This window comes from Notolabrus celidotus, chromosome 3, assembly GCF_009762535.1.
Source record: "Notolabrus celidotus isolate fNotCel1 chromosome 3, fNotCel1.pri, whole genome shotgun sequence".
In the NCBI taxonomy this organism is placed as follows: domain Eukaryota; kingdom Metazoa; phylum Chordata; class Actinopteri; order Labriformes; family Labridae; genus Notolabrus; species Notolabrus celidotus.
The window spans coordinates 20,284,657-20,303,036 of NC_048274.1; the positions used below are offsets into that span (position 1 = coordinate 20,284,657).

Genomic DNA, 18,380 nt, shown 5'->3' on the forward strand with positions numbered 1-18,380 from the left:
GCCGTCAGTTAACAATAAAGGACTTGAAGCCAATACTCCCTTATCTATGTGCTGTCACTTTTTGCAGTCCAAGACTGGGCATCCCCAGACACACCAGACAGCTCATATTCATTTTCACAGTTGGGTTGGGAGTCAATAGCATTCTTAACAATTTCCGGCCCACTTAGGACACACTGGACCAATCATAGTCCTTTATTTGGAAATGTGGCAGGCTCTGTGATGCCACGTCACCCTTTTTGTAAACAACCAAGATGGCAGATTCCCCCACAGACGGGAAGTCTGTTGAATCCACTATTGCAGCCGTTTTGAATATATTCTATGATGTATTTTCAAATGCATGCCACTGTCTGTTTACATTTTCTGCCGCTATGTCACACACTGCGTTGCTCTGATTGGTTGCAGGTCTGTCCAATCATTTCCAGAGCCACTACAGCATGCGGCCATTGCAAATGCCCTTGAGAAAAGGAAATACATTGAATGGTTCCAGACCAATTCACTGACACAAGGCTAGTCCAACTTAAAACCTGAGAAGACAGAATGGAGTTGTAGTAGGTCTGCACGAAAACAGATAAATGTACTGTGTACAATAGGGGTGGCTTACGGTACACTACACAATATGATAGGTGGCCCACAATAACGATATCATGATGAGACAATACTGTAATAATCAATATATTTCGAGACAATCATAACTTGATACATCATGATATCGCAGTAAGTGATTAATTCTAAATACTCCTAAAAAAGGCACAGTTCAGGATTATTAATTTATTCTCTGCATTTTGGTTTGGTTTCACTGAGATGAAACAATGTTCATGATTTATGTCTGTAAAGTAAATTTACAGAGCTTTCAAACAATCAAAAAAATAATATAAACCCTAGCTATCTAAGCACCCCACATACAGAGGCTAGTCCTTGTGGCAGGGGTCACCGGTTCGATTCCTGGCCGCGACCATTTCCTGCATGTCCTCCCCCTCTCTCTACTCCCCACATTTCCTGTCTCTCTTCAGCTGTCCTATCAAATAAATGCAAAAATTGCCCAAAAATAACAATATAAATAAGATAAATTTCTTAAACAATGAAAAACAAATACAGATTTTAGTGCTCGAGCAGACATTATAAACTTGTGTATTTAAACTTGTTCACATTTTATGCTGGGACTTTAAAACAGAAACTTGTTTTTATGTTAACCTGGATATATCTGTAACAGGGATGGTCATATTTGCCACAATACCAATACCTGCTGCCAGATCGTTTTTGAGTCAACTTCTGTTCCTCTGTAGCCTTCAGTAAAACGTCTGCCATATTAGCACTGCTTGTTTGCAGCATAAAGGAATACATTTCACACTCATTGTGAAAAATGGGTAACAATTTTCACACAGGACTCAGTAGCACGTTAAGTCCATCCATTGCAGGTGGGTTCACCTCTCTCTGCAGACTTCAGTGAATCATCCATCTTTCCTCTCATCTCAGCATAAAGACCTGAAATGGCGTTTTTTTTCTTTCCTCTCTTTGGTTTAAAACTTGCTAGAGTTAACTCTTAACTTATTTTCCAACACTTTCCGATATTATGACTCATGACTCCTCCCTTTTGCGCGATAATGTAATGAATGAGAGTAATGTAAATGGGAGATCATCAGCTGAAGAAGAAAAATACAGAGTGGCAGAAGAAACAGCAAATAAACACAAATTAAAAATATATATAACAAGTAGCTTTGCTGTAACTCCGTTTTTTTTATGTCTGCTGTTTGTTTTACATCTGTGTGCAACATGTTACAAAAAACAAATCTGTGCAACTGCAACTTACAATTAGGTCATCGATGTCTCTTCACTATGGCTTCATTCTCATGTCTCATATTGCTCCTGATTGATGTTTGGTGTCTGAATTTCTGATTTACAAGTCACAATAAAATTAAAGCAGTTAAGTCTTAACTTATAACTGAATAGATGCATCTAACAAACTATTAGAAGCATATTAGAAATACAAGAAAAGGTAACAGAGAGATGTAACCCTTTGCAATATGAAATATGCACAGCATCCTTTCTGATGTGGGTTTGTGTATGTGGTACAAAACAGCCAGCCACATTTGGATGCAGTGGATGGATGAAGCTCTGTGGTTCAGTCATAAACAATATAAAAAATCTGCTGGCTTTAATCTGTCAGTCTCTGGCTGGACGTGTGTTTCAGCTGCAGATTAATCTGTCTGAGAACCATGAACACCTGCTGACAGCAACAGAAACAGGTGTTTTTGCTTTCTATCACATGCTGAAGTAGTGTTTTCAATGCATTATATCTCTCACCCTGTGGCTCAGATTTCAGATACAGCTTGTCCAGCATCCCTGTTTTAGGAGGCATCATACCACTACTTTGTTACATTGTGATATCAATGTTATTTGATTAGATTAAATCATCTAGGTTGTATAGAACCTTTGGTAATAAAAAATAATTGCAGTCACAAAGTGGTCTGTACCTGGTAAATCTGCTAAATCAAGCCTGTGTGAGAGACCTAGGGTGCCTGATTCTTAAGACACGATTCTGTCTGAGAAAACTTCATGAAACGTTTGAACCTCTGCAAAACCAGCAGAGTTTATGAAAGGCAACAAACCCTGTCACACACTCCTCTGCTCTGAGACATTCCAGTATCATGTTAGCCTTTTTTCCACCACATCTAAAACTTAATTTTGCAGAGAGGAGTTCAAGCCTGCGTGTTGTGTCTACCACTGCTGTGAATTTCAAGCTTCATATCATTCTAAGCTTTATTCACATTAGCCTTCCAAGTGTGAAGCCAAACACTAGACCTCCGACATGGATAAAAGCAGAATTATTGCAAGCAACTGTGTAACATCATGCAAGATTTGTCTGAAGGAAATGTAGGGCCTTAGCAGCTGTATAATATTAGTTTGTAAATGTTTGGAACAATACAAATGTCTGATATTTACACCAGCTGACCACAACTCTCTGATGTATGCATAGACTAAATGTCTGCCTGTTAATCTTTATCTCAGAGATGAGATGCCTCTGTACACACGCATGAGAGACAACAGACTCAAAATGATTTATACAATTACTTGACAGAAAGATCAAGATCTGGCCTGAAGTGTGAAATTCCATGTTCAGTATGTGGCATTGATAAGAATCTAGTTGCTGAAAATGGTTACAGATGATAGTCACAACATATGTATTCAGAACATTATGAGAGTTTTACACTCATAAATGTTTTTGTCACGTAATGTCGATAAGTATCAACCACACATTTCTTGAGGTTGTCAGTTAAACCCTTTAGAGCTGCACTAACACATATTTTGTACACCAGTGGGTGACATGACCAATTTTGATAGGGAAGGTGTTGCTTATGAAACAAACATATTTGTCCATAATTTTCAATTTCTTACTACACTGTTTTACTGTCCTTTAGCTCATTGTTTTGGTCCCAAAATCTATAGCAATGGGGATATATAATATATTAAGTGGTGTTGTATGAGGTACTTGTCAATAGTTGGTGTATTAGCACACGAATGCCAGATAGCTCGTCCCTGTTGTTAAGAAGATGGCAGGGAAGAAGCTGATACAGAAGCTAGGCTATCAGCTGCTGCAGACAGGGTCAACTGTACCTTTGCTAATTTGAAGAAAGTCTGACCAAAACATTTTCAGAAGTACAACATCTCAAAACATGGCAAGTGTTTTTGTTGCATTTCTTATAAAAAGTCTTCAAGTGTTTGCAGTAAGGGCTAGACTTTACCATCAGAAAGATACTTTGCTAAGCACTATTCATGGACAGGACACATACATGTTCATTACTAACTTGTATTTGTCGCAAGTATGACATTTTAACTGATAAGCACAGCTTTCAAACTAACAGTTCAGACTTTTTTTCTTAGAATTGGCACAGTTATTGTCACGATTTAGACCTCTTTATTATAAATATTATCATGTCACTGCGAAATTATCTCACCAGGACATTGTATCTGATAATTCTTAGTTTCTCATGATTATGACTTTCTATTTTGTTTTTCAGGTTTGAATCTCATAATTATAACTTTCCATAACTTGTGTTTTTGCATCATTACATTGATCTATGTATACATTTTATGTTATGACCTATTTTCTCATAATTATGGCAGAAAAAGCTCACCCAGTATTTGAGTACTCACATATAAATGATTATTTTTTATAGAAAAAGCCTTCACTGAAGAACCATTTTCTTAGAGTAGCATTAGCCATGCTAGAAGCCTTTGTAACAAAGGAAGTGGAGGACTTAAGAGGTTAAGCAAAATAAGTGGAAGCTAATTCCTTATATCTTTAAGGTCCTTGAATTCACACGACCCCAGATATTATGAGAAGTGACTTGTTTTCTTTTTTCATTGTATGACCTAGCACTCAGTTTATGTCAACATTTATCCTTACAAACTCAGTTTACCTGCTCACCTGCAGTGTTTAGAGTCGTATGTGTTTTCATGATTGATCTGTAAGCCTTTCGAGACTAGAACTCCCTTTCAGGGCGTCTGTGTCTGGCTCTAAATATCTTGTTGTTTCTCTGGAAGAAGAATAAATCTGGGGTGACAAGTGCCTTTGGCTATGCTTGAGTTCAGTTTGTTACACACACTCTGCAATGTGATGCGTTTAACCCAGCCACACTGATTTACTTTAAGATTATGTTGTTTTCAGAGTTTCTGGGTTGACTGGGTATTCAGTCCAACGTCCTGACACTAGTAACCATTTCCAGATGAAGCCACTTTTTAAAATCCTGTCATAATTCCACTGAAAACAGGGTGAGATCCCTCACCAGATGACATGAGCCACCCACAGAGAGAAGCTGAAACAAAATAAATATACAGAAACTAGTCAAAAATTCCCAAACTAAACTCACTGTCATTAACCATGATGATATTTCTGTTTGGGCTTGTGGGTTAGAGAGTTTTTTTCTGAGCTGTGTTCATGTGTCCTCACCCCAGTGACACCTCAGTTTGAAGGGTTCACAGTTGAGGTCACATTTGTCAAAGTCAGTCTGGAGGGCAGATGTGACAGTTTGTGGGATTATTCAGAGGCAGATTATGATGTTACTGTTGGGGCAGTGTGCTACTGAAAGGCTGAAAAGTTTGACTTGACAGTTTAATGATATTTGTGGCACAACTGTCCAAATCATTATATATCAAGTTGTCTGTAAACCCTCTAATGCTTGCTGTGTTGTAGGCGTAAAAATGATCTTGATGTTTTGCCTGAAAAACAACTGTGTTTTCACATCCACAGTTATATCAGTTTAAAAAATCTGATTTTGGCGTCATACATTTTAACTTGCTCTCTCCTCTTGCATAAATATGTCTGTCTTCAGACATGTTCCCATGCCAAATGGCCACAGATAACCTCTCACCATGTCAGCTTCTGTTTTATGAGAGGAACATTTTTTCCCTTTTTCAGGCACAATCTGCCTCGCCTTGTAATGGTGTTGTTTTAGGTTGAATGGATTTATGGTGAAAATGGAGACATGGAGGAGATACTCATTGGAAATTCTGTCATTAATTCTCCTCCTTGACTTCATTTTTATTTGTTTTCCATGGTGGATTCATTGTAGCTTTTCAAAACATCCCAGGATGTGTTTTAGTGCACTTTATGTGCTCTTTTTTTGCAGTGCTGTATTCCCTGTTCTGTAAAGTGAGATTCTGAAATTCAGCCTTTAAAGTTACTGTGTTATGATTAGTGATTTTTATCCTGGCTTTATCCAGCCCCATGCTGCTCTGCAACACTATTCCACTCTGACCACAGAAGCACTCTGCAGTTTTATTATTTTCTCACTGCTCTTATATGTAGTTTGGTGTTCTTTCTCTCATCCCTTATTTCCTGTGTGGAAGCAGCCACTTCATGTTTGTTTTGGCCCAGGTGGTGTTTTGGCAATGAACTGAATGAGCCGCTACGGGTGTGAGAGAGTCAGACTCTACGTGTGCTTTTTTTCTGTGCATGGATCCTGATATACAACTTTAAGTCAGCTGCAGGTACAGACAACCCATGGAGCTGACCATTATATGCTTCCTGTAACAGTGTTTATGTCGTTTATCTTTGGAGTGAGGTTTGGCATATGTGAAGGTTGTGTAAAGCTAAAATCCAGTGCATGCTAGTTTCTGTGGGAAAATGTTTGCATTACAAGATGAGTATGTCAGCTTTAGTTAGAGGATCCACATTAAGGCCGAGCAGGAGATTCAAGCTGAGTGTAAGGCTGTTAGATTTGCTCCTATCCAATCCCAGAGAGATCTCCTCTATGTTGTTTACTCTGTTTACTTTCTTATTGGCAGCTGTGGTCAGTTTGAGACTTAATCTTTAAACCACGGCCCACAGTTTGTTTGAGCGTATGGTACCTCAGTGGGACCAGTTTTGGCTGCTCCACCACCTGTTTGCACAGCGAGTTGCTTTTACTGCTGGTTTGAGTGAATTTATGGACTGCTGATGTTAACTGTTCTATTTTTACAGTGCCCGGGTTTCCTTTAATGCACTTGCACCAGTATGGCACAGAAAACTCACACCCTAGAGATGTAGGAAGGAAACTGTGGGTTGAGTTCAAAGACAGTCACACCTTCTGCATAGTAACACAATCCTTTATTAATTAGCTTTTTTATTTGTGAATTTAAAGATGTGTGTTCATAAAGGTCATTTTACAATTGCAACAGACTTAGCTTTGTAAATGTAATATTTAAAGCCCAATTAGCTATTTATTATGCCAAGAATAGTTAAGATACCAAACAGATTTAATTAATCCTCAACAACCTTTTCACTGAAGCCTTGTCTCACTTTTCAGCACTTGTCTCTCAACACTTTTCATTTATACTTGTTTCTCTCCACTGTCCACAGAGTCTAGGCTGTGATGAGTATCTGGGATCAGGAAAGGTGATGGACAAATGTGGCGTGTGTGGAGGTGACAACACAACCTGCAGACTGGTCTCTGGTCTGTTTAAACACAGTTTGACCAAGATTGGCTACCACAAGATAGTAGAGATCCCAGAGGGAGCCACCAAGATCAACGTCACAGAAATGCTGAAGAGCAGGAACTACTTAGGTGAGAAAAAACTAACTTTGAGTTATGCTGTGCTTAGCAGTACTGGATGTGTTTTCAGATATTAATGACTTTAACAACAGAGAAAGTGATGGTATTGGGCTGTTGGTCTCTGTTGTCTTAACGAAGACCGGTTTTATGGTTATCATGACATCTACACTGCAAGTGTCTTTGTCTTTTTTCTAGTAAAAATATCTGATTTCACTTAATGTAAGCTAAAGTCTAATATTTCACAATTGGAAGACAACATTCTTATTTCAAGAAGCTTAACAAGTTTTCAAATTTAAGTGACCTCATTGGCAGATTATTTACTCATTTCATGCTTTCAAGGATATTGTTAAGCTTTGGTCTCTATATTGATTTGAAAGTAATACTTGAAAATGGAAACTATATACTTTTGTTTTTCTGCTTAAAATATTTTTAGATATGAGGCTCTGCTGTGTTTGCTGGATAACTCGTTACTGTCACAGTTAATTTATCTTTCTCTTGGCAAATCAAGGGTTCAGGATTTCATCCAGCCTATGTCATCAAATGCTGTCAACTGCAGAGCTTCCCTCTTATGGTGTTGTAGCCCTTGTAGATGGTTAAGAGCTAATGTGGAAACACAGCAGGTAGTGTTTACTGAGAGCGAGTGGGTGTGGGTGGTGATGCTTATATCATTCAACCAGTGTTCTGTACAGTCCTACTTCTATGTCGAAAAAATACTGCCGTAGTGTGAATCAGTAGCAGAGGCTGTCAGTTTCAATGATTTATTAATGTACTGTATGTTAGTACTGACAGGTTTAGGTTTTCTGTAAGAATATGGTGAGCATGTTTTGGTAATAATCTGTTATTTAAGATTTATTTTCCAATCATCTGTTGATACCATGTATATGCTCAATTACCCTTGGCAGTGGTATAAATTCAACAACCGCTGTCAATGCTTAGAGCTCTGTTGCTTGTCTGCCATGTTTCTTTTAGATGAACTTAATCGCAATCATTGACAACACAGCGGTGAATTACAAACAAACATGTGAGACAAACAAAAGAGAATAAGAAATAAAGTAAATTAAAACACATGGAAGGGTGATCAAAAGAATCAGCTGTTTTAATCCTTAATAATGTTGTGAAACATTGCACTGTGATTAGTCCAGCATCATTTTGCCGTGTCAACCTTTCTAAGACCACCCTGTCCAACAAGGAGAACTTCATGCTGTGAGGGAACAAGTGTAAACAGTTAACTCAAGACAATTTAAGGGTCAGAGCTTTCTCTGTAATGTGTGTCTGAAAACAGCACAAGTTACAACTGTATGTCTGCAATGAGTAAGAAGAAGGTTCACAAAAGATCACAGTTAAAGTAAATAAATGTTAATTGGTTTGTCACTTGTTATGTGGACAATCTGCTCATTCCAGCTGTGCTGCAGCAGCTGCCTGTAGCACCAGATTTGTCTAAAAAGGCAGATCCCCCAGTGGGTGGTGTCACTTGTTCAGAGTTTCTTCAGCGTGCAGCCCATAATACCACCCAGCAGTGAGCTGCAGCCTTTCACTGGAGCCTCTGAGTGAAACACACTGCACAGATAATTGGCGTCTTAATAGAGTGGCAACAGTGGGACACAGTGGTGGGTTATTTTCAGAAGTGACTGCAGGAATGTCAGACATTGTTTAATGAGAGCCATGCCCCAGATCAGCGGTAGGTTTGGAAGACAGGGGGAACAGCCAGGTTACCCCCCACCATCTCTTCCCTCGAGAGAAGTGAATAAACAGGTTTTCATTAGAGGATCTTACCCCTAAAGCCTCACCGTCTTTTTAATTAAGGTGAGGAATTTCAGCTCTCTGTGAAAAACTAGTAAGAAACTCTGAGGATGGATTCAGAGCCTTTTGAATACGAAGCACTGGGATGTGAAGTATGCTCTGCTTTCTTTCATTGTAACTGACCGTTTATATACACACAAGCACATTGAGTAATGTGTAAACCGACAAATAGTCACATAAATATTTTTAAACACTTAATTAGCACTATGAGAATCACCCTTTAATAAAAGAAACCATGCACAGACAATGACTCCTTTTACTTCTCAACATAAGCAAATGTAAAACACCCTTTAGGGTGAAATAAACAGGAGTCATCTTAAGATTATTTTTATAGTGATTGAGAAAGTACAAAGTTTAGACCAAAAATGGTTTGATAAGTTTTAAAATGAAACAAAAATATGAAACAAGAGCATGACTCCAACAGGCACCACCTTCTGTACCCTCACCACGTCCCGGACTTTCCCTCAATAGGCCTCTGTTCTACACTGTGCATGTCTAATGTGCTTTTAGTTGTCCAAACAGTCTTTTACAACCCCGTCTAATGTTACACTTCTAATGCTTTTCTAATGGCTTCTTGTACTTAATCCATGAAATCAGTGGAAAACATCTTTGGAGATTGTGTTACTGGATTTGCAGGAGAGATTTGCCAGCACAAACAGATCGTCACAGCTATAAAGGACTTTGAAAGTACATGTTAGAGCGTTAAGTTGGTCTGTTAAAATAGCTTTTTTGAGTAAAGGGGCCGATGTCAGAAGTCTTTTATGACAGATGTCAAGATGCCTGATTGGTTTGACATTAAACAATAATTAAGTGGAAGATGCTATGAGAGTCTTTTCCTCTTTGTTTGAGGTCAAAGCTGACATCGGTAATAGTGTGGTTACTGTCCGTCTCTTCCAGCTCTGCGAAGCCGATCAGGGCGGTCCATTATTAATGGAAACTGGGCTATTGACCGACCAGGGATGTATGAAGGAGGGGGGACCATGTTCACCTACCGAAGACCAAATGAAATCCGGAGCACAGCTGGGGAGTCCTTTCTTGCTGAAGGGCCCACCAATGAGATCTTGGATGTTTATGTGAGTGAGAAATTGACACGGACCCCCACATGCCTAACAGTAACCACTATAAGTCTCTTTTAGACATACTGACACGCTTCGGCTTGACTCATAGACTTTATATGAAGTAGAGATGGCCACAGTGATGTCACCCAGTAGTTAACAAACCTCTGTTTCAAACCTTGATTTCTATATCATCGTTACCATCATCTAATTTTTCTAAACCAGAAGTAACCATATATGGTCAGGAAGGTGAATAAGCATTGTTAAGTCTCTAACCTGATTTACAGGATGCTGTTTTGGCAACTCATTAATCACAAGTAGCCATGCACTAAAGCATATCTTGCCATATCCAGGATTTTACTCTGAATAATAACAAAAATGTTAAAATAACCATCATGATGTCCTGAAGGAGACTCAGAACCAGAGACTGAGAATCTTTTTCTCATCTGTTTTCATTCAATCAGACATTTTTTTCCCCAAACAAGTGGAGTCACCCGCTGCTAACCATTACAGTTAATACATGTTTAAGGCACTTGTTGAGCAGCGCTTCTGAAATCAAGAGGCTTCATCTGCTTTTACGATACAGTTTGTGGTTTGACCGAAGAACCAAAATTTGAACATGTTTTGAAGCTGATAACAGATATAAGAAGAACCCTCTAAATTTAAAATATGAAGAGTATTATTTTATGATTTGCCTCAGATGATCTTCCAGCAGCCGAACCCTGGAGTTCACTATGAATACATTCTCCCCTCTGAGACACCAGCCGGCCCTCAGCAACCAAACCACAGACATGAAGGTAAATAAGAGCCACTTTACACACCTCTGACTGTTTATTGAGATGGCTAAACCTGATTTCTCAATATGTTGGAGAGAAAACATTAAAACAATCTTAAGTAAACAATTGTCAATTTGTTTTATCTCACCATTTCTTCCAGTACAGCGGCTCTATTCTGTTGGTATCTTTCTCAGTAACTCTGACCTTGTGTATCCACATCTTAGGGAACACTGTGAATGGACAAGGTGGATATGACCACCACTACAACACTCACCAGGATAACTTAACACCAGCAGGTGGGGGGAGGTTTCCTCCTCGTCTCCCTGACAACCAGGTTCCCTTTGTACAGCCACCCAGACGTGCAAGAGAGTACAACTGGAAACTGGCTGGAAATACAGAGTGCAGCGCCTCCTGTGGTAAAGGTCAGTCACAGAATTGATTCATTTTTAACAGAAGAAATCGATCCAAAATTAAGGGTGCTTGATTTTTTTACATTATTAAAATTGAATGCAACCCTACAGGCTTGTACTCTAGAACAATATGTTCTTACATGGAGATTAGCATCGACTTTCTGTTCCTTCTCACGTTTTTTAAAAACACACTCAGATGTGGGATTCAGTGATCAAATCAAAGCTCTGTTTATGTGCTTTTAAGGATTCAGATACTCCGTCTTTCACTGTGTGTCCCGGCTGAACCAAGCCCAGGTGTCAGATGCTCTGTGTGACAGCAGCAGTAAGCCAACTCCACAGGAAGAGGCCTGCAACCTGCAGCCCTGCCCCGCATTGTGAGTAACATCACTCTTCTGTTCTCACACAAACGCACACTTCTGAATGTTGCTACAGTACATTTAAAGGACTTTCAGCCCAGACAGAAAGTTGTTGGACTCATTTAGTTGTTAACTAAAACATATTATGGCCTACAACTCAAACAATAGAAAAACATTTTAGAATATTTTATTTCAAGTTTCAGTTAATCACTATTCAAACAGAATAAACTCCATGTATCTCTCGGTCTAGTTTAATACACAACCACAGTTATAGGGAAAACTGCTAACTTGACAGTTGTCCAGAAGACGACCATTGACACACCCCACAAGGAAGGCAAGCCACAGAAGGTCATTGCTGAAAAACATGTCTGTTCACAGAGTGCTGTATCAAAGCATATTAGTGGAAAGTTTTCTGTAAAGGAAAAGTGTGATAATAAAAGGTGCACAAGCAACAGAGATGAGCGCAACCTTGAGAGAATTGTCAAAAAACAAACTTTTCGATTCAAGAACTTCGAAGAGCTTGACTAAAGTTGGTGTCATCAACAGCCACCATTTTGAAGAGTGGAGAGCTACAGAATCGAGGATGTTTGAAGTCTAATGGGAAGTTTCTACAATGTGTATTGATTTGGGGTACTATGCCATCTGTTGGTGTTGGTTCACACTGTTTTATCAAGTTCGAAGTCACTGCAGTCATCTGCCCAGGGATGTTAGAACTCTTCGTGCTAAGCTTTATGGAGTTGCTGATTATCTTTTCCAGCATGACTGAGCACCTGCCCACAGCGCCAAAACTTCTACTGAGTGGTTTTCTGACAATGATACTACTGTGCTTGATTGCCAGACAACTTGTCTGACCCTAACCCCATAGAGAATCTGTGGGATATTAATCAAGAGAAAGATGAGAGACACCTGACCCACAAAAACAGACCAGTTGGACATAGACTCAGACTTAGAAAACTTTAATCTCCTCAAAGAGGCAATTTGTGGTACGAACATTAAAAGCACATCAGACACACAACAAAGATCCCACGACACTGACAAACTGGGCTGCCAGTCGCCACGGTGCAGCGTCCTCCTCACTTGGGAGTTGCTAGATACTATTTGGAGGTTAATATCAAAGCAACCTGGGCTTCAATAACAATTCTACAGTGCCACAGGCTGATGCCTCGCCCCAGTGATGCAGTAGTTTGTAAAAGGAATCCTAACCAAGTGAATGAGCAGCCTTTTCAGAGGATGGACATTTCTGTGTTTAAATCTTTTTTGTAATTGATCCTAGGAATGTTAGAATAATTTGAGATACTGGTGTTCTGATTTTCATTAGCTATAAGCCAAATCACCCAAATTAAAACACTTTAAATATTCCAAAATCTTATTTGTGTTATATTTGATATATTTGGCTTATTTATTGAACTTATATCATACTAAACCAAGCGGCAACCTCCGGTCTAAAAATATGAGTCAAATGCGGAAGTGCTAAAAACTGCAGTTCATCGAGGATCCGCTTGAGGCTGGCTCCGGAAGTACCGGAAACCACATACACACCAATTAAAAAAAGCCGATCTTAACAGCAGAAATAAACATGTTTACAGCCTGGTACAAAAGACAAGTGTAGTCTGGATAGCTCATTTCTTGATTGGCTCACACTGTATGGGGGGTGAATTTTTTTCTAACGCTGCAATTTCAAAGAGATTGAGATTACAAGTCTTCCAATGAGAGGCACAGCTGACTTGACTGACAGGCGTGAACACTGTAGCTGTTGGCTAGGAGGCTCAAAGCCCGCCTCGTTACATCACAATCACTCGACAGCTGCAATATGGCTGCCGTCGAAAATTGGCCTCAAAACAGCGCATCAGAAACAGATGGGTGACGTCACGGATACTACGTCCATATTTTATACAGTCTATGTACTAAACCCATTAATATTCCTAAAAGATCTTCCAAAAAATGTAGTGCAGAGGAAACAGCAACATTCTCAAAAATGCTCAAGCCATGAACAAATTCCAACTAAAGCTGAAGTTAAACTCTACATAAAATCCAATACAAAAGTTCTGTCGATATACACTGCCAGGGTTATCTTGCTAACACCAAGCTGTTTTGATTTTTCCTCCTGAGCAGCTGGGATATTGGAGAGTGGTCAGAGTGCAGTAAAACCTGCGGCCTAGGGATGCAGCACCGGCAGGTCCTCTGTCGCCAAATTTATGCCAACCGCACCCTCAACGTCCACACAAGCCACTGTCGACACCTAGAGCGACCTGAAATCACCAGTACATGCCAGCTGAAGATCTGCAGTGAATGGCAGATCCGCTCCGATTGGACCGCTGTGAGTGAGCTCTCAGTCACTATGTGCACATTCAAAATTGTATTTCAGACAAACACTGCACATAAGAAGAAAGCAGCTTACCAAGAAGAACCACAAACAGAAATAAGATTTTAATTTCTAACATTATACATTGGTGCACTTGTTCAATAAAGCTAAAGCCCATGTTTATAAAAAAACAAAGAATCATTCAGTCTCTCGTGAAGTGCTTATTTCTACTGTATTAACCATGTGACCTATGTCTCTGTAGTGCTCTGTGCCATGTGGGCTGGGTCAGAGGTCACGAGAGGTTCGCTGTGTCAGCAACGTGGGCGACTTTGTTCCTGACGAGGAGTGCAACATGAATCTTCGGCCGCACGATGTAGAGAACTGTGACATGGGAACCTGTGCCAAAAGCTGGTTCCATACTGAATGGAGTAACAGGGTAGGTGTTAGAGATAAAGCTGGACATAGTGACTGCCAAACAGTGCTTTTCATTGTATGTCTGGTCTGTCTTTATGCATCCTTAGATCTTTTACAGCAGGGATAAAGCTTTAGGTCTTTATTGCAACTGACCTGTGTTTAGAGTGAGGGCCGTGTTGGATAATTTCACAAACTTTAAAATGATTATGATGGAAAATGTGAGTTAAACCTCCTTTTAGGAGTTTTTATTTTGTTATGGATTGGACTGAAATGAATACTGATGCCTCTATATGATCGCTTTACTCCACAGTGCTCAGCTGAATGTGGGATGGGTGTACGGACCCGGGGAATCCTCTGCCTGACCAACCACATCAGCAGCCTTCCTCTGGAGGGTTGTGGCAATGAGCGTCCCGCCGACTCTCAGGTCTGCAACAACGGCCCCTGTGAGAACCGCATTGAGTGGTTCACAGGCCCCTGGAGCCAGGTATGAGGATGACAGAAGGTCAGGCAGGGCTTATAGGGAGGTTGTCTAGAGTGGATAATTATATGGGGTTTAGGTTGATTTCACAGTGACATGCACTTCACCTGTCTCAGCTTTTGTATTATTGAATCCATATGTTATATATCTGTCTGTGACTCAGTGCTCTGCAGAGTGTGGTGCAGGCAGCCAGCAGAGGTCGGTGGTATGCTTGGTGAAGTCTGATGAAGGATTCAACATCATGCCACCATATGAGTGCTCCTCTTTGGATCGCCCCCTCAGCCAGCAAAGCTGCAATCTGAAAGCCTGTGGGGCAAAGTGGTATCACACTGACTGGAGTGCTGTGAGTAAAATCTGTAAACTTCTCCTCTTGTGCTGTTCAGATGTCCTTAATCAAGGTGTTTCCTCCCTACTAGCCTTACTGAGGTTTGGCCCTCAAAACTGCAATGACAACATCTCTCAAGTTTTTTTTCTTCTTCTTCTACCTCATGAGAAACTGTCAAATAAGCCACACCCAAAGTTACATTGACCTGGTCTGACTGCTGTCACTGACTCCTGCCCTTCCAGTGTTCCAAAACATGTGAGAGAGGTTTCCGTGTGCGGGAGGTACGCTGCCTGTCTGATGACATGCTGTCCACTGAGGGCTGTGACGAGAGGCTGAGACCGGCAGAGAAGGAGGACTGCAACCCAGAGCCCTGCATACCTAGCATAGGTCAGTCATCTCCCAGCATTCTATCTGGAATATTTCAGAGTTTTTCTTTTATTAGTCCAGTCAAGAGAGGGGGATAAAAGGACAGACAGAAGGACAGACAGATAGAAACATACATGAACAGACAGGGAGACATTAAGGAAACAACAAAAATAATAAAAAATAACAACAGAAATGCCATTGATAATGACATAATATGAATAGAAATATTACAAACATGGCCTATAACAACTATATAAAATGATAATAATAAGTATGACTTATAACAATTGGAGAAGTGGGAGTCCAACAATCAACAGGAACCTGTGAGACAAGGGAACACAGAAAGTCTTGGGAAAGTATCAACTTAGTGGCGTGTGTTAGAGGGACACATGCATTCAGACTGAGGGAGAGAGATGGACAGGACTTCAGTGTACCAGGCTCTTGGGAGTTTAAGCCTAGAGCAACATTTACCAGGGGCTGGTCCAAGCAAGCAGCCCTAACTATAAGCTCTATAAAAAAGGAAAGTTTTCAGCCTAAAAAGTAGAGTGGCCATCTGCCACAGGACCCAAACTGGTAGGATACTACCACAGAAGAGGGGCTTGATAACTAAAGACTCAACTTTGCATACTACTTTTAAAAACTTAAAGCACTAAAAGCAGGCCTGCAATGTTCCAAATTGGTAATGGGGCACCGTGAGCTCTTAAAAAATTTGATGACTGAGTCTCTGTCAGTATGTCCACATTAATAGAGGGCTGTTCCTAACAGCTTTGGGAACACAAGACTAGCTTTGCAGCTCCTTGCATGAGGAGTAAAGTGAGAGGTTTCTTTGCCATCGTTGAATGATTGAATTGGAAATTGTATCTTGAGCAAGCTGTTAAACTCTTACCGTTATTCAACAGTAGCAGCTCAAGCAGCATTTTGGAGCTATAAATGTTTCTGACTTTGTATAATATGTGTTGTCTCAAAACTATAAGAGCAAACTCTATTTTTTCTTTCAGATGAGAACTGCAGAGACAAATACTTTAACTGCAATGTAGTGGTTCAGGCCCGCCTCTGTGTGTACGATTACTACAAGATGACATGCTGTGCCTCATGTTCACGAGTGGCCCACAGACAGCCCATCACCCGGGGCCGCAGCTAGCACCCAAAGCTACATGTTGGGATGGACTCAATACCTGCTGCAGGCAGTCTTCCTCCCACGACCTGCAGGGAGTGTGGATCAGCAGGACCTTGGCATTAACGGACACTTGCTGTGATTGCTGAGGACAGAAAATGAAGAAGAGACAATTCTGTTGATTCTTTTGGAGACAGCTTGTGAACAAGGAATCCTCTCACTTGATAAAACAGAGTGCTGGTTTGGTGAGAGATATCAGAAGCAAACTGTCAAACCTACAGAAAACTGGATTTGAATCACAACATTTGATATAAAGAATCCATCTTGATTTCATGAAGGGCAGTTTGCAGCCGTCTACAGCCAGTTTTGGCACTTGTGGATTACACAAGATGAAGAGGAGAGCACCTAAAAACTTTTTAAGGAGGACTATAGAAAACAAATGATCCATCATGGCTCTTTCCACTCTGATGCTCAGATATTTGGAAATATTTCATAAGATATCTCACTTATAATCAACCACTAATCCTTTTTTGACCAAAGATATGTAAGCCCTACAAGCTGAGGACAGTGGCAAATCAAAAAATTTAAGGAGCAAACATTGTGCATCAAATCATAGATGGTGCATTCTTAACACAGCATGGAATCTCAAGAAAAAATCAATTTGTAGAGCCACAGATTATGTTTCTCTGATGACAGAAACAAACCACAGGTTTTCATCATGCACAGCCACAAGGTGTATTTGCAGCCCATGTAAAATGTATGCATGTATGTATGTATGACCGAGTGAATGACAAATATCTTTCTTGATGGTTTTCAGACAGTCCTTCCAGTAACTGAGGAGAAAAAAAAGCCCTCTTTATTTATTTATGTGGCTCCCTAGGGAGGACGCTGGTTTATCGGCCACCGGTGGCCCCTGTCTGTCTGGCTGTGGGGATAAAACCTTCGCTGTGTCTCCACCAATCACAGCCTCTGGACTGACTGTAGGCATTCCTCAGTGTACTGGATGGTAGAAGCAGATGGTGAACAACACTAACATATTTTTAGGGACATGAAACAAACTGCATGTATAGTATTTTCTGTGGGAGGTGATCATTCCACAGCTGTACAACTCCTGATAAACCACCAATCATGAACCATTGAATTATTCATATTGGTAATATCATATTGTAAAGATAAATCATGTCAGTATTTGTTGATTATTTATCCGGTACGGTTTATATAAGGACTTGTTATAGTAAATCGGAAGCAGCCTTTTTCAACATGTAATCGTTCATTTTTATACAAAACCTACACACTGTACCTCTCAAGTGTTCCATTATTTTGTATAACATGTTATCAGTTCCCTCCACGCACAATAAACTTACCTCTGACTTGTAAGTACTGTATGTAAAAAGGTTTGATTTCAGGACGACATATGTCTGCATTTAAGTCCATTTCTTAAGTAAAGAGAAAACTAACTGTGATATGAATTATGTCAGCATCATGGCATGATAGTTTAGTTTCCCAAAACAACAGAGAAGAATCGAAAAGCATCCAAGAAATCATCCACATTTGTTTCAGTCATCAGAAGTTGATTGTCTGATAGTTTTCTGGAGATTATTTGAAAATGAAGTAACTCATTTCTACACTTTATAGCAAACTTCAGTGAAACTTGTGAGCTGATTAAGTTTGTCATCACATTTAAGAACAGAAACATAATGTCTCTGATCTAAGTCATCCATCTAGAGGACAAACACAGTATTACAACATCAGACTTTCAGAAGGAGCATTGCTTCATCTACAGGATTTCTTCTGTGTACTCTATTATGAATCTGTTTCATGGAAACTTTGTGGTCTAGTGTATTGGTATGAACAATCCAAAACCAAATGACACTTATGACACAGTTAGTAGAGGCTAATTTTAGCTAACTAGGAGGCACCTTTTAAAGGAGTTCACAGTGCTCAGAAATACAT

The 18,380-nt window shown here is 40.0% G+C and overlaps 1 protein-coding gene and 1 long non-coding RNA gene across 2 annotated transcripts in view; one reads left to right on the forward strand and one right to left on the reverse strand.

Annotated features, from left to right (window-relative positions):
• LOC117809999 (thrombospondin type-1 domain-containing protein 4-like) overlaps nt 1–17,809 on the forward strand; it is a 53,530-nt gene extending 35,721 nt beyond the window's left edge. Inside the window, exons 8-18 of the mRNA XM_034679527.1 lie at nt 6,839–7,043; nt 9,729–9,904; nt 10,587–10,683; nt 10,887–11,084; nt 11,317–11,446; nt 13,541–13,745; nt 13,993–14,166; nt 14,455–14,628; nt 14,786–14,965; nt 15,190–15,334; nt 16,312–17,809. Of these exons, the coding sequence (XP_034535418.1) occupies nt 6,839–7,043; nt 9,729–9,904; nt 10,587–10,683; nt 10,887–11,084; nt 11,317–11,446; nt 13,541–13,745; nt 13,993–14,166; nt 14,455–14,628; nt 14,786–14,965; nt 15,190–15,334; nt 16,312–16,454 (1,827 nt within the window). The 3' untranslated portion in view covers nt 16,455–17,809. The remainder of the gene's footprint in view (nt 1–6,838; nt 7,044–9,728; nt 9,905–10,586; nt 10,684–10,886; nt 11,085–11,316; nt 11,447–13,540; nt 13,746–13,992; nt 14,167–14,454; nt 14,629–14,785; nt 14,966–15,189; nt 15,335–16,311) is intronic.
• Nucleotides 14,412–16,565, reverse strand: LOC117810000. Its single transcript, XR_004630660.1, has 3 exons — nt 16,489–16,565; nt 14,730–15,358; nt 14,412–14,618 (listed from the first exon to the last, which is right to left on the reverse strand). It is a non-coding gene; the product is annotated as an uncharacterized LOC117810000 (long non-coding RNA).
• Nucleotides 17,810–18,380: the final 571 nt, after the last annotated feature.